Source organism: Mauremys mutica, chromosome 21 (assembly GCF_020497125.1).
Source record: "Mauremys mutica isolate MM-2020 ecotype Southern chromosome 21, ASM2049712v1, whole genome shotgun sequence".
NCBI classification, from domain to species: domain Eukaryota; kingdom Metazoa; phylum Chordata; order Testudines; family Geoemydidae; genus Mauremys; species Mauremys mutica.
The window spans coordinates 12313949-12336461 of NC_059092.1; the positions used below are offsets into that span (position 1 = coordinate 12313949).

Below are 22513 nucleotides of genomic sequence, written 5' to 3' on the forward strand. Positions count from 1 at the left end.
GCACCATGGCATCTAAGTGCGCCTGCGTACTTGCCGGCAGACGAGCATCCGCCGAAATTGGGCGTCATTTCGGCGGCGACGCCTCTGGATGATGCCGCTTGTCGGCGGCATTTTGGCGGATGCTTGTCCGCCACCACGGTCCTCCGGGGCTTGTTGTCTGGCACCTGCCAGACAAAAAAGGTTGGGGACCACTGGTGTATATATTTATAGCAGACAGGTCATTGCAATAAACAAAAAATTCATGCCCGTGACCTAGCTATGACTTATACAATAAATACTCCTGGCTAAATCTTGGGGGCTGTTACTGCAGAGGGCACCCTGGTGGGCTGCTGCTGCGGGGGGGCCTCCGGAGCAGCTGCTGCTCCAGCCACCCCACGGACTGCTGCTTGGGCGGTCCCCAGGGCCAGGCGCAACTGCCAGTGTGGCTGGCCCTGGGACTGCTCCAGCCGCGGCAGCTGCAGGGCTGCTCGAGCAGCTGGTCCCGGAGCCAGCTGCTTAGGCGGCCCTTGGGTCAGCTACACTGGCTACTGCAGAAGTCATGGAGGTCACAGAATCCGTGACTTCCGTGGCCAACAAAGAGCCCTACTCATAAGAGTATTTAGAAACCTTGGTCCAAACCTGTCCCTAGTGTGTAACACCATTGACTTCTATGGGCTTACCCCAGGGATGAGTTTGGCTCCTTGTCTGTTAGTGTTACAGAGCTTACTACAGGCACCAAATGTAGGTTGTGCATTTTTTTAAAACGGGAATTAATTTTACAAGACTATGAATGGAATAATTTAATTGAAAGCAATTTTGTTTTAAATGAAGTGCTCTTTAGTGTTGGAAGTTTAGACATGGTTGCGTTGCGTGACGGGATGAGAAATAGAAAATGAAACTGACTGTAAATGGAAAGCGCAACTGATCACTTTAGTTTCTTTGCCTTAATCTGAATGCAGTGTAAAAAGGTACAACAAACAGTATATCAAATATGATGCAAAGTACATGGAAAGTCCATTTTGGGGGCACAGAAACTACACATACCCCTCAAACTAATTCAGAACACAGCAGTAAAACTTCATTGTGCAAACTTGTATCTTACGGCAGGACTCCTTAAAACCTTTTCACCACTAAGCCCTCAACTCATAAACCCTTTCCCAGTTCCTCCCTGGAATAAGGCACAGCGTTTATATAAAGTGTTATACCCCCACTGCTCCATTCTACGCACCACCGTGGCTACACTGTAGCCATGTGAACCTGCTGCTGTTACATCCCCATCCACATAGGTTATCCCCTTATTACTAATGGGGAAAGTTGAAACCCAGGCAGGTTAAGTAACTTGCTCAAGGCCACACAGCATATCAGTGGCAGAACCAAGATTACAACTCAGGTCTCCTGGCTCCCGGACTGTGCTCGTTCCTACAGACCATACTGCCTTTCTAAAAAGGCGGGCTGTGAACCCTTTGGCTCCATACGGGAACCAGTAATGCTGGGAGAACAGGTGATTTTGGTAGTGTCGTGCTACATGTCAGCCAGAAAATGAATTGTATCCTGTACTGGAAGCCAGGAAAGGGAAACCAGCTTTCCAGTCTATTCTTGACCATCTTCCCAGGTACGTAAAGAGCCAGGCTCTGCTGAATTGAAACGAAGCCAAGCACAGGAAGTTCCGAAGACGTTGACTGGTGCACGTGTTCTATGGAATGGCTGCTATTTGACGGCCTTTTGTGACGTTGCTATGGGAGCAGGTAAATATCCCCTGCTAGGTTCCAGCAGTTCCAGGTGGACTCTGTGCATCGTGGATTTTGTGATCCCGCCAGAGTACTTGTCCTACTGTAACCTACATGGAAGAAGGACTGCGTATGTTGCTGTTCCTGAGCTCTGAGCTGTGGTTGCTGGGGTGCATTCGTGGTGCCAGTATACAGCAGACTCTAGGTAATTGTTACTATTATTATTTGAATGGTGGTGGTGCCTACAAACCCTGGCCATGGACCAGAACCTCACCGGGCTAAGCCCTGTCCAAAACCAGAACATTCCCTGTCTCAAATCGCTTACAACCTCTAGCAAAGGCAGGCAGAAGGTGATTTTGTTCGACCTTTAGCATCCAACTGATGCTCTAGTCGTGGCCTGTATGGCAGTGGGGGTTAGTAACTGGCTACAAAGTCTCCGATAGCTAGATCACTAACTGGAATATAGCCCAGCTTGGTCATGGTGAAAGATGTTCTCTCCTGGCTCTTCGGTGACTTCATGAAACAAGTCGGTGGGCCTCAGACCAGTTCCTGAAGGAGGCGTGACGACCACACCAAGATGACCATCCCAGTTAAACTCTTTGCTGGTAGTCTCAGCAGAGAGGCCAAGGGCCCTCTCCCGCCTCGAGATGATGACTCCACATCAGAGAGGAGGCACAGCGGCATGGAAGAGTGGGTGAATGTTTTATTGCCCAATCTGTGGATGGACGTTTTCCATCTACAGGGCTTTTGCCTTTTACCATTTTTGCCATCGCAAAGTTCGCTGGCCTTTTTCATACAACCCCGTTCAATCCTCTTTCAGTATAAGTAGTGATTGACATGCCAGAACCAATCCATTAGCTGCTTGAGTGTCTCACAGTGTGGGTGTATTTGCAGCATTAAGACATTCTCTCGGTTACATGTTTCAAAATCCTCTTGTCTCTTTCTTCCCCTACCCAGCTCTAAGTTCTTAGGGGTCTCTACTTCCCTTCTGAGCCCAGTGCATGGTCCTGCCCCCGCTACCGTCAATGGGAGCTTTGCCACTGATTCCAAGAAGAGTAGGATCATACCCTGCGGCTGCTCTCCCAGTAATGTCTGCCATTTAGAGCACGCCCCCTTCCATAGCCTATTATCACTCCTGCTTATCCCCAAACTGCTCTGTTTCCCACCCTTCCTGCCCATGTATCTGATTTGACTCTCCACAGGGGATCAGCTTTTCCACTGGAACAACTGGCAGCCCTGGGTCTGCATGTGCGAGTTACACAAACAGGCGCGAATCCGGCACTTTGTGGTTTCGGCTGAAAACGTCACCGTGAACCTGAAGACGGGTGAATTCTGGGAGGAAAAGGCCTGCTCCTTGCTGGATTGCATCATGTGCAAGCCGGAGGAGTGTCCGGGCAGCCCTAGGCTATCTGGCTTCTTGCCCCAATTCGAACATCTCTCCGTTTCAAAGCCCAGCAACGCTAACCCACCTCCCATGAGCGTCACTGACTTCGAATCTTATGAGAGTCTCCCGGTGGTGGATGACACAGGTGAGAAGTAATGGCCTAGAGGGGAGTGATGTGTAACTTTCTGGAGATTGTGCTCTACTCTGCTGCGACAGACAGGACAGGACTGAGGACAAGGCTTGCAGAGCGCATGGCAAGATGGAGCAGAAGAAATACACTCTGCTGGAGCAACTGCTTGAACTGGACTAGAGAATCTGGGCTGGATGACTGACTAAAGCCTGCATTGTATGACTCAGAGCTCCATGGCGGCTGACCCAGCATCAGCTGAGTTTGAATAAAGTTAAATGGAAATGTAATCATCTTCGGAAAGTTAACTTTTCCTTTCCCCATCTCATGCGGCTCCCGTATACGAAAGAAACCACTGGGCCAAAGGCAGAGCTGGCATAAACCAGTCGAGATGCCCCCCCTTACAGCTGGTCTGAATTTGGCCCTGCATTTGGTTTCTGTTTGTCCTGCCCTTGCCTCCGAACCGCAGCAGTCTGGAAACGCTGCCCACTCGTGGGTGTCGTGGTAACAAGTCCAGTGATACAGCTGGACATTAGAACCGTCTCTGATGGCCCAAGTGAGCCTTAGAACCTCTTCCTCCACTGACTGGGCCAGGCCCCAATATGCTCTTCATTTCTTGAGCAGCAGGAGGGCCGTATTTCCTCGGACGAGGCTCCAGAGCCAGATCAGACCCTAGGACCATTTTCTCTCCTTACTTAGCTGAACTGGGCCCCAGGTCCCGCTCTGTTTCCTCTTTTGCTAGGTGGTCACGAAACTTTTTCCTCTCTCAGTAACTGCACTAGACTCTGGACTATTCCTCTTGCCCAGTCAGCGTGCGGAAGGAGAGAGGCTAGGAACCCTCTGCTGAATGGGCTGGATACGGATTTCTCTCTCATGCCTCTCTGACTGCGTCCTGGGATCTCCTTCCCAAGTACAAAAGACACGATTAGATGTTCAGGAGCCAGGCTCTGATCCCATTTTCATGAGGTAAAACTGGAGTAACTCCACTGATACGGATGCAATGACTCTGGATCTATGTTGGCGTGATTGCAATCACAATTCTGTTAATCAGAATGGAATTAACTAGTTCTGGGTAAGAACAAGACTCTTTTAGCCCTTTGGTAACTGACTAATTGCAGTTAGTTGGCCAAATCCTCCACTGGTGTAAATGGGCATAACTCCACTGATGTCAACGGGGCTACGCTGATTGACACCAGCTAAGGATATGGCCCATTGTTGCACGTTGAGTAGCTTTCAAAATGTCTGCCAAGCCCTTTTGACTATTTGAACCACCCTCTGATCACCAAATGTCTTGTCCTTCCCTCCCTCCTCCCCACTCCCTCCTGCCCCCACTTCATTATGCAGAACATTGTCATGCGGACCTGCTGGCTCAGAGCATCCGGGGCTATACCCTGGTGTTGCCCTCAGCAGCAGGGGTCTATCTCTGTAGGAGACTTAATTTTTTTTCCCCTCGTTAGTCACAGAACCCTCCAATCCTGCCCCCGTGCTACCTTGGCCTCCAGTTATCCCCATTCTTGTGCTCTCAGGGCCTTTGTGTGTGTTTGGGAACTAAGCTTTCCACAGAGGGCACCATCTCAGATGGAGTCGTCTTCTTTCTTTTGAGCCTAGTTCATCCCAAGGCTCCTGAACTGCTAACGCCATTCCCTTTGCAGCCCGCTCTGGCACACTTCACCTTTGAACGTAGGTGCCAACTTTTATTTTTCCTCTGAGGTGCTCCAGCCCTTCTCCTTCCCAAAGCCCCAGCCTCCATTCTGCCCCTTCCCCCAAGGCCTCCACCTTTCCTCCACCTCTTCCCACCCCCACTTGCCCAGGCTCCTGCCTGTCCACCGGTGGCTGCTCTCCGCCTTCCCTCAAGCCTCTCCTCGAGGCACCAAACAGCTGTGGCCGGTGGATGCTGAGCACCCACTATTTTTTCCCCATGGGTGCTTCAGCTCCAGAGCACCCACAGAGTCGGTGCCTCGGCCTTTGTAGTGGGAGGAGATTCTTACTAACATTAATTTTCATGTTAACCCCCTTTGGTTTGCTTTCTCTCTGAATTGGTTTAGGGAGCAATCTGAGGTTTCTACTTTGTGTGTGTGTGTGTGTGTGTGTGTGTGTGTGTGTGTGTGTGTGTGTGTGTGTTACTTTTCTGAAGCACGTGACAGCTGGGTTGTGTATTAACACTGTGAATGACCGGATGATTTTTTTTTATGTTACTTGTATAGCAATGGCACGCATTATAATAAATGTATGTCATTTGTTTTTCCAACATGAGCCTAACTGATGGCTAGATGATTTTAGAGTGTGGTTCTACTCGGAGAAGTGACTCCGTGAGAATGACTTTGTCTCTTGGTGTTGCTGGATCAAATGTGTTCAGTTTACATGTGTTTTGGGGGGGGTATCCCTAATGGCCACCTCTGCTGCAAATTCAGCCTGGTCTTTCTGTCCCCTCACTGTTGGCAAAGACTCTGCTGTTGGAACTGAATTGATGTCGATGATACATGAGCCAGCAGAGTCCAGTCAGCTCTCCAGGGTCAAGAGGGCTAAAAAAATAAAAAAGATTGAAACCTTATATTTTCATAAGAAGATCTGACGCTGAACTTGCACAGAGGGGGACTGATCTTCTGGTAAGAAACTTTTGTTCTTACTCTTCTGACCACGACCACACTCCAGTGTTCGATCACCAGTGACTAGCTCAGGCCATCTTCTCTTGTGGCTTGTAGCTAATGAAAATGAGTGTCCCCTTCTTATGTGGTGTCTCACAATGACTCCACTGAGGTCACAAAGGGTGAGTGTGGAGAGGCCTGGATGCTGATCACATATGAGATTCCAGTGCTTACACAAATACTGGTTGTCTTTAATCAAACATCAGTGACATGCATGGTGAGGGAGAGATGATTACTAACATGTCTGGTCATACTTGCTGAGAACTAAGGTTTGAAAGATTACAATAGTTTTGTCGTAATTGTTGTAACAACTTGGCTAAGCAAACACGTGACGCAGGCAACGTTAAGCTGATCCATAGTTTGAGGAACTCTCGGTTCTTCTTTTAAGCCAGAACATTCTTTGCTATAAGCAGGCTTTGGAGGATGAATCTTGTTCAAGGATAGCTACAGTTGATGCTGATTTTAGACTCTTGTGCGGAGAGGTAAGTTTCAAAGAGCAGAGAGATCTAGGAATTCTTCCTCAAACCCAACCCCACCCCACCCCACAACAGAAGAAGGTGAGGTTTCAGCCCATGTAAGATCTGCAAGTGGACATGCTGCCCGTTGAGAAGCCCTGTGCTTCCACTTAGATTTTGGCTCTCAGGCTTTTTGTCTTTCCGAGGCAGATACATGCTGCCAAGGAGATCCCTGCCCACGACTACTCCTGGAACCAAATGTAAAGGCTGATGGGGTCTACACAGCACGGTGGAGAAAAGCCATTGAAGTCAATACAGCCGCAAGCTGAGGAACACATGGGGCACGGAGTAGGTTTCAGAATTTTGCCCACTGTGAACTAGAAAAATATGGCATGTATTTTGGGGAATTGGAAGATGTTACTACACCCGCTCATCTGTTCCATCACTTGCCTGAGTGGCCAGGGCAAAATCCAGCATGGGCTTCCTCTGCGTTTAGCTTCCCTTTTATACACGTGGGATACATTGGCTTAGTGTGTGAGAGTACGGCTACTGTGCTGGTGGCTGGCCCAGAAAACGTAATAGCCAGCTAAGAGAGTTCTCCTTTAGTACACGTGGTAGGACTCCATTAGGCCTGTCCCTTCGGTGATGAAGGTCTAGGGTACCACCCTGGGTTGTCTGTCTGTATGCAGCCACAGTTTATTCCCCATAGCACGGGAGACCCAGATATGCTTAAATGGGTGAGCAGGGTGTGGCAAATTATGCTTTTTTCATTGGTGTCAGTCCAGAGCAGATGTTCAGCAGTTTAAGGGCTAAACTCCATTCTGTTCCTCCAGAGGTAGCTGGAGACGCTGCCAGCGGGTTTACTCTGTCTGCTTTTACCTGCTGTCTGCCTCCGGGATTATTGTAAGATATTTTGAGAGTTGTTTCATCATTAAGCTTTCCCGTTAGCAAGACGTTCCTCGTAGTAGCACCAAGAATGAGTGTGCAGCCCTGGGCTACTTATGTTATGTAGTAATCAGCTTGTCGGGAAATGACTGTCTCAACCACACACAGCCCCTTTGATATATTTCACCCAGCCCCACCAACCCCCGCCTCCAGCCAGGGCTTTCTTTTGGAATGATTTACCAACTTTGATTTGGGGGGCAGCTTTCATCTCTTGAGATGCTGCTGCAATCTCGCGGCCAGAATGTCAATCTTCGCTTTTGAATTGTACAACACCTGAAAGCGTGGGAGAAACCCATCGCTGAAACCCTCCGTTCAACTCGTTTCCTGGCTAATGGTGGATGTTGCTTTACTTCATCAGAAGGCTTAGGAGCCTGATTCGCCACTCATCCTGGTGTGATCAATTGATTTCAGTAGCTACTCCTGATTTACACCGGTGCGAGGAAGGAGAATCAGCTCCTAGAGTTTTCTGTGTCCAGATTCTCAGCAGACCTCCCCTGTCTGACAAAAGGTAACTTTCTCAAAGACCTGGTTGGATTAGCCATAGAAACAGAAGAACCCTACAACCATGAAATACAATCTCATTTATCTATTTCATATAACAATACTTTGCATGTCTATATCTCCTTCCATCTGAGGAGCTGGAAGTGTCATCACATCCCTGTCGGAGTTACTATCCCCAGTTTCTAGAGAGGGATTTACAGGCTCTGTTCCTCTATATTTCCCCACGATCTCTCCATGATCTTGACTGGCTTCATTTCCCCTCCCTGAACTGCATGAACCCACACTACCTCTAGCCTTCCACCACGGGAGCGTACTAGATCTCATTTCCCCTCTGAATTGGTAAGCCAGAAGGCTTACATCTTTGTGTGGCGTTCTGGAAGAGGGTATGTTTAAGCTATTGTGTGGGAGGGGAGTTCACACTGGGTCCAGGGACTGGGCTGTGTAATCTAAGTTCTTAGGAGGAGGGAGCAAATAGATCTGCATTCCAACTGCATGGCTAGAGGCCCTGAGACAGCGGCAGTGCCTGGACTCCGTTTAGACTCTGGGTGGGCTTCAAGCGGGGATTTAAGGGTTGGATCCCCTCACAGGGGTCTGGTGAAACAGACCGGTGGCAACATATGGATCAGCTTTGTTGCATGTGACGCTTTTTTAAAAGGCTTTGCCAAGGACCTGGCGCTGCTGCTCTTAAGCTGAGAGCCAAGAACACAGCAGCTGGTTGGTTTCAGGTAAAGGAGATGATAATCATGAATTAGGAAGCATTCAAGAAAGCAGCTGTTAAGATCACAGTGAGGGCTGCCTGCTGCTGAGGAATGCCTGGTCAGAGGGGAGAAGTGACCTGCCCCAGGTTACACAGCAAGTGGGTGTAAGAGTTAAGAAGAGACCTCAGAACTCTTGACACCAAGTCCTGTGCTTTAGCCACAAGACAGCCCTTCCCCAAACTCGAGCTGTATTTTCGATTCTGAATGGAAACAGAATTGGAACTCTTGGTGCTTTCTCAATTTCCCTGTTTTACTTCCCAGACCTGTACGCAGCTGGAGCCTGCTTCATCTGCAACAACTAACAACCCTTAGCAGTTGTCGTCAAGGTGCTGGCCGAACAATAGCTAATTGATATTGCAGGGTAATTCTGTGCCTGTGCACAGGGTGTTTCATCCTGAAACCCCAGCTAGGTATAGTCTGAAACTACCTATTAATTAGGGTGACCAGATAGTAACTGTGGAAAAAACGGGACAGGGAGTGGGGGGTAATAGGTGCCTGTATAAGAAAAAGTCCCTAAAAATGGGGACTTTAAAAACGGGACATCTGGTCACCCTACTATTAATTGACAGGTGAGTTTTAGTGGTTTAAATACTTGCTGGTGTCAATTAGGATGGCCCCCGCTGATTTCAGTGAAGCTGTATGAATTTACTCCAGCAGATTATCTGGCCCTAGATCTTTGTTAAATTCCATGGACAATAAACGGCAGACCGTTCACCTCTCACCCCAGCCCTGGAAAGAATCTCTCTTTCATGCTGTCAGCTTTCCCAGAACTTGTTTACACAGATTGCACAGGAGATGTTAAGTAATGTCTCTGAGACCTTGCGTTTGCCTACCCGCTCGATTCTGGCTCCTATTGAAAGAGCAGCCTCTTCCAACGATTGTGAGTGAAAACTAGGACAGACGTGGCGGGTTTATATTAAACTCGCTGGAGGTGGATTTCAGTTTTGTTTAACAAGCTCGAGCTATACAGATATTGTATGCAAAAAACAACAACGTTAAAAGAACATTATTAAAGTTGCAAAGTCAAGCACTGAAAAGTTAGGAGGTGTGTAGGGACGGCACAGGGGTGCAGCGCAATCACACACTTGAGCGGCAAGGGGATGGAGCATGCTCCGTGTGGATGGAATCTTCAGCAATTTCTCTACTGAGCACGTGCAGCCTGCAATTTTTTGAAGGTTTGTAACTTGGCCAAATTTGGACAGATTTTCACAGGGACTGTAAAAGGTGTGTCGCTGACACAAGGACCAACCTGCTGTCAAATTCCAAGGCCTTGCTTCAACGCATGTGGGCGCTGGAGCTGTTCAAAAATTCAACACCGGCCAGACATTATCCTCATTCTCAGAAACGGCTGAACTGCTTGGGGTGAAATTTCCCAGAAAAAATCACTCTACGCCAGACAGCATAGAAAATTTCAGCCCAAACAGTTAGTTTGCCAAGGTTATAAGCAGCTGAAAACAAGATTGGGGAAGCATTGGGAAGCCTTAATAATAGGTACGCTACTAACTCTGTGTATGATAACTATATAGGGACTGACATCAGGTCCTGTGAACTAAAGCAGATTTGATGGACCATATTAGTTCTGAACTGGTCTGCATGAATCAGCAGTAGAATTTCTCTGACTCAGATGCAAACCAGATTTAATTCCCGTACTGGGCATATAGCTAGAACAAGATTTCGCTTTCCCTAATTGGCAGGGACCTGCTGATCTGTTATACCAAGAATATCTATCTAGGTACTTACATGGTGCCCATTACCATGGTATCTGAGCACCTCAGAGTCGCTGATGTATTTGTCTTCATAACAGCCCTGTGGGGTTGGGAAGTATTATCCCTGTTTTTATAGATGGGGGAACCAATTCAGCTTACATGATTTGCTCCAGGTCACCCAGGAAGGTTGCTGAGGCAGGGAACTGAACCTGTGTACCCCCAAGTTCTAGGCTAGATCCAGAATCAGATTATTCCGTGAGTAGGATAGACCCTAGGAGCAGGTTCTCTCTGACTTAACTGAAAGAGAGTGAACAGGCTCTGAATGGATGGCCCTGACTCTAGCTCCAGATGGATCCAGGCACAGGCACCATGCGGGGCTGGAGCACCCATGGAAAAAAATAGTGGGTGCTCAGCACCCACCGATCAACTATTTGGCAGTGGGCGGGAAGCGTTCAGGGGAGCGAGTGGAGCAGGGGTGGGAAGAGGTGGGGTCAGGGCAGGGCCTCTGGGGAGAGGGTAAAGCGGGGGCAAGAAGAGGTGGAATGAGGGTGCGGCCTTGGGGGAAGGGGTGAAGTGGGGGTGGAGCACCCACCCAGAAAAATGAAAAACAGCACCAGTGGATCCGGGAGTAGCTTCCTGGAAATAGATAGCACGGTCTCCTCAAATGCTAGTGAACCTCCTAGGCCACCTCACATTAAAACATTGTACACTTAGAAACTTGCCAGCCAAAGGGACGTGTATCCTTTACTTCCTGCTTTACAAGGCCTTTCTTGTCATCAGTGGCTTTCCAGTGGTCTCCCTGTGCACGCTTTGTGGTCAGGACAGCGTCGCAGCCTCACTGATACAGGTGTGTGCTGTAGGACTTCAGAGCAGCGTGAGATTGAGAAGGACCTAAATCAGCCCTGGAGCGGTAGGGCTCATTTCCACTGACATCATAAAAAATAAAAGAATTGTTTCACTTTTAAATAAGATGGAAACAGGTGAGGGGTTGTACCAGAAATAAGGAGCTGCAGAGGAGAAGGCTCCTGTACAGGCAGGAGAACTTGCGTGTGGGTCGTAGGCGAGGCCAGTGCTGGAGGAGTGTCAAGGGAAGCTACAACAGCAGCGTAGGCTGAAATCTTCATGTGATAGCTTCACACTCCCCCCCCAACACACACACACTCAACATTCTTCCCAGCTGTTTGATTATCATGGTTGATTGGCTCACAGCATTGACTGTGATGCTGACTCATCCTTTCCTCTCTGAACCCTGCCAGTTGCAGCAAGGGCATAAATCAGAAGGGATGGCACGGTAGGATCATAGCATGCAAAGAATAAAGCGGCATCAGAAACGGTCCTCGTGGAGAACACACAATGTAAATCGATTGCTCTTTTCCAGAGGCTCTGTCTGGTCAGGAGGAGCATGAGGGTTACCGAAAGCATCAGATAGGCTATGATCTTTCTTCTGAGGTCGCCTATCTCTCAGTCAACTTCTCAGGATAGTAATTCTGCAACATGGTGGTGGTGTCTTTCATGGAAGACCCAACAGCCTTTTTCCTGACAGCACCCTGACTTCTGTCAGCTTTCTCATTTTTCACTTTGACTCAGGAAGTGTTTTTGGTTTTGATGTTACTGTGCTCAGAACGAAAAAAATCTATCACATAGCTTCTCCTTTCTTAATATTAGGGTAATTTCATCTCTACATATAAGCTAAGATTATTAGTTTGAGAGGCCAAAAATAGGTTCAGAGGACTTCTCTTCTTCAGTCACCTCTATGTAAATGACAACACTTTGTAACAGCCGTTTATTTTTAAATTAGGCCCCAGCTATTGCGATTCAGATGGAACAGTCTGACATATTTTTTACGCCGGCTTTTATTTTCATTGAAATCAAAATAATGAATGAATCAATACAATAAAAGGCAAATAAAATATACATAGCGTCCTGCTTAATATCAGCCACTAAAACAATGGGCCAAAATTTCTGCTGACGTCGGTGGGCTTACATCTGCAGAAATGTTGGCCCTCTAATGATATCAACCGTTCATACATGCAAAGCAACCTTGCTGCTTTCCGACGGCCAACTAGCAACGGTCTCATTGAGGGTCAGCCTTTGAGGTCAGTAGCAAGATTGGGGGGAAGAGACTTTGATGACAATTTGGTTACACTCGATGGGTCTATGGGCTAAATCAACCCCCCTTTTTACATTAAAGTTAAAACCAAGCATGAAGATTCCTTTTCCTTGGTGTTAACTAGGTTCTCCACTGACCATCCCCATTCCAAAAAATATTCCTAGGACTAAATTAAGCTGGGATGTCATAACTCTCATTGAATGTGTGCCATAATTTTGTGTAACCTGTGACTGCAGCCAGGCCTCTCCGGTCAGTGCTGGCTCTGTAACCATCCCGCCAGATCTGTATAGTTTTGTAGACTAGTTATAGACCCTGATGCCAGCCCACTGAAGTCAATGGGAGACTTTCCATTGACTTCAATGGGCCTTGGATCAGATCTATAGTGAGAGGAGAACAGAAGGATGAGGGTCGTCAGAAGAAGGAAAGGTGAGTTGGGGAATTTATGTGGTGGCAGAAGGAAAAATTCAGTACTTTTATAAAGAAAACGTCCTACTGAAGAAAATCTATACAAACAAAATGGAAATACGCTCTTTTAAATTACATTCTAGCTAAACGCTCACTTGCATAAAACTGCTTTATGCCTGATGCAGCCATCCTCACTTTATAGCTGAGGCTAAACCAAAACCACTGGATCAGGATTCAGATCAGCTTAGCTAAATCTTTCCCCATAATGGACCAAATCTGAACTGCTTTGGAAAGTTTGGATGTTAAGTCAGAGGCAGTGCCTCCTAGTAGGTGGAGTTCAAATGCAAGTTTTTCATTTGGATCCATGTCTACCTTGTTCAATGTTGTCAACTCATTATTTTATCACAATATTTGGTGTTTTTCTTAAAGTCCCAGTTCCTGGAGTCATGTGATGATGTGAGAGACTCTGTTTTCATTTAGGAGAAAAGTTCATGGCTGCAGAGGAAAAGTTGAAAATGTGCACCCTGAAGGCTCAGAAACCAGAAAGCAAATAATATTTTAAAATCCCATGATCTTAAAGATTTTCTGGGGCCTGAATCATGGGTTTTGGGCACCTGGATATGGCTTGCTTGTAACTTGCAGGAGAACTTAGTAGCAGATGAAATGGAATCTTGGAGAAAAAAGTAGCCTCATGATAGGAGTGACCAACAGGTAAGTCCTACAAAGGACCAAATTCTTCCCTAATTAACACCAATGTACATGTGGAGTAACTCCACTGACGTCACAGGAATTATACCAGGGTGGCTAAGAGTAGAATTTGGTCTAATATGGGGAGAAAACAAATGGAGAAATGCCCAAAAGGTTATTTTCAAAATGCTACTTTGTAATAGTAATGATGATCTTGGTATTGCGTGGGATAAATGACCAGCTGGAGTAAATGGCCCAAGGTGAATCAGCTTCCTATAGCTGGTCACTAATTCCCCCCAAAACCACTGCACTTAAATTATTACTCTTCCATAGCACAGCTGATTGAGACAAAAGTCCCTTCCCCACTCAGATCAGAAAATCTGGTCTGGTTTTCTACTTTCTTTTTCTTTAGATTGCAGCTATTGAGTGTGGAACTTTATACTATTAGAGATGTTGATATTTCTCCCGTCCCTGGTGTTTATTATAGAACAACTCCTCAGTATGAGGATGTCTGCTATAGTGGAACTGCAAGTATTGAAATAATTTGGGACTTTCCCTCTGTTCAAGGACTTGTTGTATCCAAGTCCACAACAAGAAATTCTTAGTATTCTCCTAGGGCTTCCTGTTTTAATTCTTAGAGGTTACATGTATGGGAGAGAAACAAATGGGAACGTTTATTACATAAGAACAGCCATACTGGGTCAGAGCAATTGTTCATCTAGCCCAGTATTCTGTCTCCAACAGGGGCTAGTACCAATGCTTCAGGGGGAGTGTACAAAACAGGACAATTGTGGGGAGATACATCTGTGTGTTCCCCTCCTGGCTTCTGGCAGTCAGAGGTTTGGGTCACCCCAAGCATGAGGTTACATCCTTGACCATCTTGGTTAATAGCCATTGATGGGCCTATCTTCCATAAACTTACCTAGTTTTTTTTTTTTAAAACCCATTTGTACTTTTAGCCACCACAACATTCCATGGCAGTGAGTGTCATGACTTAATTGTGCATTTTGTGACAAAGTATTTCCTCGTTTCTATTAAACTTTGTTGCTGATTAGTGTTATGGGGGGGATGACCCCTGATTTTTGTATTGTGCAAATTAATTCTCAAGAACATTGCTACATCTCCAAGACTGCAGCATTCAACTTTCTTTTCATGTCCATAAAGATCCAACCCAGCATTCCTTGCACAACCCAAACCCTTACCTTTCTGTGACTAAAGTCAGAGTTCAGAGCGTAAAAGGAAATGATGTATCAAGACTTAAAAGTTCAATGAAAAATTGCATAATTTGTATGCTAAAGACCTAGACTAGCCAATTTATAATCAAAATATGTAGAAACAGCAAAGTCTCCATGTAGCCAGTGGTGAGCTGGAGCAGGTTCCCACAGGTTCTCAAGAACCGGTTGCTAAAATTAGACCTCCGTGGAGAACCGTTTGTTAAAGGGCCAGAGGGTGGGCAAAGAACTCTGGTCTGTGGGCCGGACCATCCTGTTGCTCCCAGGATTCCCAGCTGGGGAGGCTGAGGCTCCTGCGGCCCTTCCCCCGCTTCCCCCCAGCTGCAGCGTGGCCAGCCGCCGGCACCAGCTGGGCAGCTCAGCTGAGCTCTGGAGTCGTCCTGCTGCCACTTTTTGAATGGCCCAGCAAGGGGGGGGGGCTGCTGGCCAGAAGGGAGGGGAGGGGGCAAGTGGGGCAATTGGCCCAGGCCCTGCAGGGGCCTCTGGCCCCACGAGGATCTCTCCCTGGCCGCTCCCCCGCTTAAATCAGAACTTTTTATAGGGAACCGGTTGTTAAGATTTTGGCAGCTCATCACTGCATGTAGCCAATATGGAATCCAGTTCAAGAGGAGGTTACTTTTTATGAGACGTGGACAACAGCTAACATAACATAGTAAGAATAAACAAATGTTGGAACTGTGGTGGGAAAAAAAAAAAAGAAGAGAAATAACACATCTGCTATGGTGAAGTCTGACCATAGTGGACACCCATTCTGGGGTGAAACCAGAGAATTAACAGCACTCTACAGATCATGTTATCAAAGTTGCCCTGAAAATATTTAACATACAGCAGGTGATTTGAACAGCTGGCTGATTTAAACAAACTGCAGGAAAAGTTTAAAATTAAGAAGTAATGCAACATCTCCATGCACATCCATGACAGTAAATACTGCAGAATGATGTTCCTGGAATGATCGGCCTGCAAACTGACCTACTCCAATTCATGTAAATGAGACTATTCTATAGCAAGTGGCAATTTCAAATCGTTTGGAAACCGCAGTTAGTATAAAATGCAGCCACTTGGGGGTCAGATTTTTTAAGTTATCTAGGTGCCTAAAGAAGCAGCTAAGCACACCTTGCTTTTGAAAAACACACTATGTGCCTCTCTACATCATTAGACACCTAAACACCTTAAAAATCTGGCCTTTGCTTGCTAAGGGCTTGTCTACACTTGAAATGCTTCAGCTTAGATGCTACCTACACCAGCCGGCAGGGTTCTCCTAGGGCTATAATTATTCCACCTCCCTGAGAGGCAGTAGCTAGGTTGACAGAAGAACTCTTTAAAGTCTCTAAACTCTAGGCCAGTTTAACTATGCTGCTCAGAGGTGTGGATTTTTCACACCTGTGAGTGCTGTAGTTAAAATGACTTAATTTTCTAGTGTAGACCAGGCCTAAGTGGTGATTCCTGATACAAGCACAATACACCTCTGCCAGCTGATTTCCAGGAGAGGTTAAAGATGCTGGGTTTCACCTATAAGGTGTTAAATGGTTTGGATACTGACTAAACAAGCTGCCACTTCTCTCCCTGTGTGATCCTCCAAGGGCCTCAGGTTGGAAGCTCTCCCCTGGTAAAACTGGGAAGGGGGATGGCAACAGAGAAATTTGGTGAATGATCTTCAGCTGCAAATACCTTCCTTGAGTATCATCGTAGCCACGAGAATCCTTGACTTGCAAATGTAATAGGGCCGTGTTCACTGAATATTGTGTTAGGACCTGATTCTGCAGCCTGCACATAGTATAGCCCTTACCTCCAGCAAGAGGCTCCTTTCAAGCCATTGAGGCTAACGTGAGTAAGAGTCAAAGATTGTAGGTCCCTTGGGTCTGATCCTGTACTAACAGAAGTCATTGGCAACACTCCCACTACCATAAATGGGTGCACAACTGATGCCTGAGATAGCAGCTGTGAGAGACACTGAAACCCAGTTTTCAAAAGATGGCATTTTAAACTGGCTCCTTTGATAGAGAGAATGATCCCTTGTTTCCATTTGACAGTGTTTAAGAATGATACCTCTTTTCTCTCACTCATGCTGCAGCCAAAATATTTACCTTTGGCACTGTGCTAATAGCATTGGTAAATAACAAAGCTGCCCACCTGAAAATCCTTACACATGTAAGTAACTTTGTACCTGCATGTAGTATCACTAAATTCAAAGGACTATTTATAGGCAAAAACACATGTTAATAAGTGTGTAAATAGAGAGACACATACAATTAGATGGGTATTATAAACAATAAAAAATTCTGCTACCAAGGATTTTCTCTTTCTGCCTGTTAAATTAAAAGTCCTTATGGAGAACTGGGACCTGGAGAAATAATTTGTCCTTAACATCTGTTTCTGTCTTCAGTGCAGGGGATTATTTTCTAGGAAATGAACGGAACGTTTTGAGAAAAATAATTTTATTTTGCTGAAACAGAGGTGGGTGTTGTAGTTCCTGGTATGGCTCCTTTCAGAAAGTCCCTGGTAATTCACTTGAATATAATCAAAACACAGTGTGACTAGAATGTGTTTATTTCAAATGCCTGAGGACTAGAATGCCATTATTTAGTGCAGAGCCGACCTTACCTAATAGACAATAACAGTGTTCGGTGACCATTTCAGGGTTTTTTTTTCACATCTTCAATGAAGATTTGATTTGATTTAAACCCACCTCTCTGATTTTGGAAAGACTTAAGCATTTGCCTAACGTTAGACCCCTGTTCTATGAGCATTGTGATCTTGGGGGCCCTTCAGTCACCTAGCTGCACTTACTTCAGTAAACCCACTCATGGAAGTCAAGTTAAGCAGAGGGAGTCCCAGGCTGGTGCCTGTTCTAAGAGAACACACATCCTATCCCCAGATTCGGCTGTTGTATTTATGTTGATTAAAGTTCAACACAAAACCAAAAATAACCCAATCCAGGAACCTTGATTCTAAGGGCTGTTATTTAACATAATCTATGAACCAAGCAAATCATGCAATCTACCATAAAGTTTAAATAAATTTTCCAGACAGTAATTTTAACAGTCCAATACACACACACACACACTATCCCACTCTGCTGTCCCCAAACCTCAAACACCTGCTACCCACAGCTACACACAGTTTGTGTTCTGTAAATTCATAATTGAGACTGCAGCCCAGGACATATTCACCTCCTGAAAAATTTAGGGCCTTATGTTTATTTTAGGTTTCATTCGTGTGTGATAGCTGGAAATAAATGGGTGTTCTAATGAAGGCGTTGGACTGCATTTTTAAATGTAAACATTGCTTTTAAAAATACCGGAAGACTAATTTTACAAGAAAGGCCCCGATCCTGCAAACACACCTGAGGTCACTAGTCCAAGGGCATGACTCAGGTGTGTAAAGTTAAGTAGATTGTGCAGGGTGGGGGTCTCTAGAGAAGACATCCATGACTCTTGAATAAAGCCCCTGGGCGTGAGTTAAATACGGAATTCAAAAGCCATTTCAGGGAAAGTGCTTCCATTCTGCATAATGAACTTTGCTGCAGGAGAGTGAAATGCTGGGTAATTACAGGGGCTGTTGCACCCCGGTGATAAACCAACGAATTACCCTCCACTCATTCTGTGCTGACCTTTTGCCTAGCAGAATTTACACGCACACAAAAAAGCATCGTCATGAAAATGTAGCTTCTCAGGACGTTACTGCCTGGCTCAGGGTTTTTTTTTTTGTTTTTAACCCGTTCTGTTCTTTTTCAAGGGCACAAAACTTGTTTTTGCTGGGGGTTGCAGAAGAGGCTTCACGCAGAGTCTTCCAGCGAGGGGACTGGCTGAAATTCTCTTGGGGGTAAAGCGAATCCCGCGCTGCTTCGGCTCGCTGAATCCAGGGGACAGCCCGTGTTCAAACAGGTTCCCCCCGAGCTCAGCCTTAAAGCACCCAGGCTTTCCCGGGGCGGGGGGGAGGCGAGCTCGCTCTCCCTAGCAGAGAAAAACGAGCCTTGTCTCCAGCAGGAACCTCTCTCCAGGCTGGCCGAGGGCGAGGGGTGGCTGGAGCAGGAGTTTGCCCAGCCCGGGGCAGAGAGGAAGGGCTGCGGGGGGGCTCCGAAGTTCTTTGTTCCTGCAGCCAGGGAGAGATACTGACCCCTCGGCGCCGGCTGGTTTTCGGGCAAAGGCGTGAGAGGCCGCTGCAGTTTGCATGGGGGGGGAGGCCAGGGGCCGGGCCAGTGACACGCTCCGCCAAACCCCTTTTCTCGGTGTGATTTCGGGGTTTCGGATTTGCCGCCCCCGCTGCTCGCGCTAGAAAGTCTCGGCGGGAGCTGCAGGCGCGCGCGGGGCTCGCTCCAGGGGAGAGGAGCTCGGAGCGGTGCAGGCGAGCTGGGATGCGGGAGCCCCGGGGACGGATGCGCTAGGGGCCGATGGCTGCCCGGGGGTGGCGGCTGCTGCTGCTGCTTCTCCTCCAGGGGACCCAGGCGGCGCCCCCGCAGGTAAGGCAGCTGCGCCGGGCTCGCCGTGCCAGGCGGGGGCACGTGGCTCCGCAGCTGGGGCTGGCAGGTGTGTGGGGGCGCTGGGGGATTCCGGTGCGCGGGGCCGGGGGGCTCGGCGGCCCCAGCGCGGCTATTGGCTTAGGGAGGCGGTGCCCTGCCCGGGGTGGGTGGCAGCGCGGGGAATCACAGGGCTGGGATCCCTGGGTTGGGATCTCCGCCTTGGAGAGGAAATAGGGGAGGGGGGGCTCGCCCCAGAGCCGGCAAAGGATCCGGATTCTTCCCTCGCGAACAGGACAATCGCCCCCCGGCTCATCAGCTGGGACGGGGGGCGAGCGGAGCCTTTCCCGGGGGAAGCGGGCTCGCCCCGGGTCCTCGTTACGCCTTGGGAGACCCCCGGAGATTTCGGGAAATCTGCCTGGCCCAGGCTCAGTTACAAGCGGAGAAACTCCGATGTCCCTCAAGTGTAGGAAGAAAACTGCTCCTCCTTTGGACCACCCATCACCCCTCTCTGTTGTAGTCACTTCTGAATGGGAGGCGGCTTCTGCATTGAACTTCATTCAAGGAGAGATCATCGTGATCTCTGCCTCTTCCCCCACCTGCTCCCGGGGTTAAGACTTGGCTGTTAAAGCTCTTGATTCCAACCCAGGAGATTTCAGCTCTGGGCTCAGTTCATGTTGGTTCTCGGTACCGTGTTAGAATGGGAGAACAGGTCATCTAGTAATCTGGGCATCTTGGTACAGGGGTTGCTTGGTGCAATTCCCAATAATTGCCCTCATCCTGTGCAGCTTATACATGTGTGTAATGCATGGGAGTAGGATCGTGGATGCCACGCAGGGCCTTGCCTGAGTGAAGTCAAGCCCGTGGGTGAGTGCGTGCAGGAATCAGGGCCCCAAGCTGACCTCTTAATGATTTCCCCCTGTCAATGGAAATATTAGCGAAACCCAAACAGTCCCCTGTGCATGAGTCATTTGTAGGTATGTTGTCTAGGCTGTGCCTATCATGGCAAATGATGGAGAAATATTTCAGCAGAACTTTGTGTGCTTGGAGATTATTAAATCGAGATCAAAGCCAGATTTAAAACTCGAGGGTCTTCTGGAGCAGATCGTTGAGAACACTTAGTCCTGCCTATTCTGCGCTGACGTTAGCAGATCCTTGTGGCCCTTTTGATAAAAGTAGGGGTTTACCCTGTGGCCCTGAGCTGTAATTTCCCCTCCCACACTCCCACAATTTACTGTACCATGGTGATCTGGCTCCCATCCTCTCATCCTTAAAGTGGAGTGATTCCTCAATATGTAGGTCCTGATCCTACAATCCCTACTCACCTGGGCAAACTTTGGGACTACTCATCTGAGTAAGGATTGCAGGACTGGCCTGATGGTCTGCAGACTGATTTTGGGGGGAAAGACCCTATGTCAGTGCAAAATTATTATTTTATTGCAAGAGACAGTGCATTTGCTTTTCTAATATTCAGACTCTGGTCCCATCCATTACTTATCCCATGCCCGTTAAACCCTGGAGCCGCCGAGATTGATTGCTTTGGACCAAGGATTGTCTTTTTACTGTGTTTCTGTATGATGACTCTTGCTGGCAGCCTGAGGCACCACTATAATTCAGATGTTCCTGTTTAGTGTCTGACAATTCATAGCCTATTTATAGTTTAAATTGTTTTTCTGCTCTTTAGTTTACTTTTTTTTTACGTTCAGTTACCAGTTATTATTGATCTTTTTTCCACACACCCCATCGGACAGATGAAGTTTGTCTGGTCACCCTCTTCGACTTGGGCAGGATTCTCTTCAGTATTTTCAGCCTTTGAGTAGGAGCCAAGAAGGAGGCAATTGGTTTGCTATTGCAGTACTGTAGTCAGTTCCAGAGCAGCTAGTGCTGGTAGAAGATCCTTTAAAAAAAATTTTTTTTACTGTAATATACTTTTCTTCCTGACGTACGACTCATCTATAGCAAACCGACTTTCTCATTTCACTGTGATTCACCACCACACTTTTTTTTTTCTGTGAGCTTAAATGAATATTAATGAATGAGTTCAGTCAGCACAAGACTCAACTGCAGCATAGCCCATTGAGATCTGCTCTACCTTGCTAATGACCCTCGCTTCTGCTGGCACCAGAATAGTGAAGACAAGGAACAAACTTTCATGCTCTTGAACAAACATATCCATGGGATATCCAAAGGGTTCAGTGTTCCCAGGCCAAAGATGTGTTCATTTTCAGGGAGTCATAGAAATGTGGGGCTGGAAGGAATCTCGAGTCCACCTCTCCCCCGCCCACCCAAGCAGAGGCAGGATTAAATCAATCTAGACCACCCTGACAGGTGTTTGTCTAATCCAGTGGTTCCCAAACTTTAACAACCCGTGAACCCCTTTCACTAAAATGTCAAGTCTGGTGAACTCCCTCCTAAAAATATTTATTTCCAGGGATTTTCTCCCTTACCTCAGCATAAATTATAAAAGCAGTAATCTTGGAAATATAAAATTTGTTTTTATAACATGCTTATTACACACTATTTATTAACTATGATTTATCATCACAGTATTTTTATTACATTATGAACACAGCAACACTGTTCCAAGATCTCACTTTTGTAGCTTGTATCACTTTTGAGGAAGCCTGTTATAAAACGAGGCTCCTATCAGAGGCACCAGTAGAAAAAAGGGCTCCGGGGGCAAAGGCCCTGTGCACCTCGGGTTGTGGGGGGGGCCACAGGGGCTGCTGGAAAAAAGAGGGAGGGACCCGTGGGGGGCTGACGTGGGAGCAGCACGTGACCTTGTCGCCTCCCCGTACTGGCACCTGTGGCTCCTATATTTCATCAAGGGGGATCAGATGTGAAACAGCAGGAAGGTATTTAAGAAGCCAACTCAAAGACTTCCTCCTCCACAAGCATTCAGGTCTTGAGCAGGCCAGGCAAACAATGAACGTTACAACAAAGCTTAAACTTGTTCTTCATAATAATTAAAAAAACAACAACCCACTAGCAACCTATTACATTTTAAAAACAGCAGAAAATATCCACCTCCCTTTCTACTTCGTATAAGGAGTCTTGAAGTTTCAATCTCCTCAGCGTGATAGAGACGCTTGCTTTGAGCTGTTTAGCTCTTGGAAGTCCCCACGGCTCTGGGCTGCTGGCCCCGAGCTGCCCAGGGTCCCTAGGGACAGCTCTGTCTGCCATTAGGAAATTTTTTTCCCGAGAACCCCCTGTAACATTCCGTGAACCCCCAGGGGTTCACAAACCCACTTTGGGACCCACTGGTCTAATCTGTTCTGAACCTCCAGTGCAAGGGATTCCACGGCCTGCTGAGGTAACCCGTGCCAGGGCTTAACTATCCTCATAGCGACAGAGTTTGTCCTAATATCCAACTGTGAGGCTTTGGGGCTCAACCCA

General features: G+C 47.2%; 1 protein-coding gene across 1 annotated transcript in view; it reads left to right on the forward strand.

Moving 5' to 3' along the window:
• The first annotated feature begins 2952 nt into the window (after positions 1 to 2952).
• The window catches only part of TNFRSF8 (TNF receptor superfamily member 8), a 53693-nt gene continuing 34132 nt past the window's right edge, over positions 2953 to 22513 (forward strand). The window contains exons 1-3 of the mRNA XM_044996618.1: positions 2953 to 3235; positions 16733 to 16809; positions 18397 to 18483. Of these exons, the coding sequence (XP_044852553.1) occupies positions 2953 to 3235; positions 16733 to 16809; positions 18397 to 18483 (447 nt within the window). The remainder of the gene's footprint in view (positions 3236 to 16732; positions 16810 to 18396; positions 18484 to 22513) is intronic.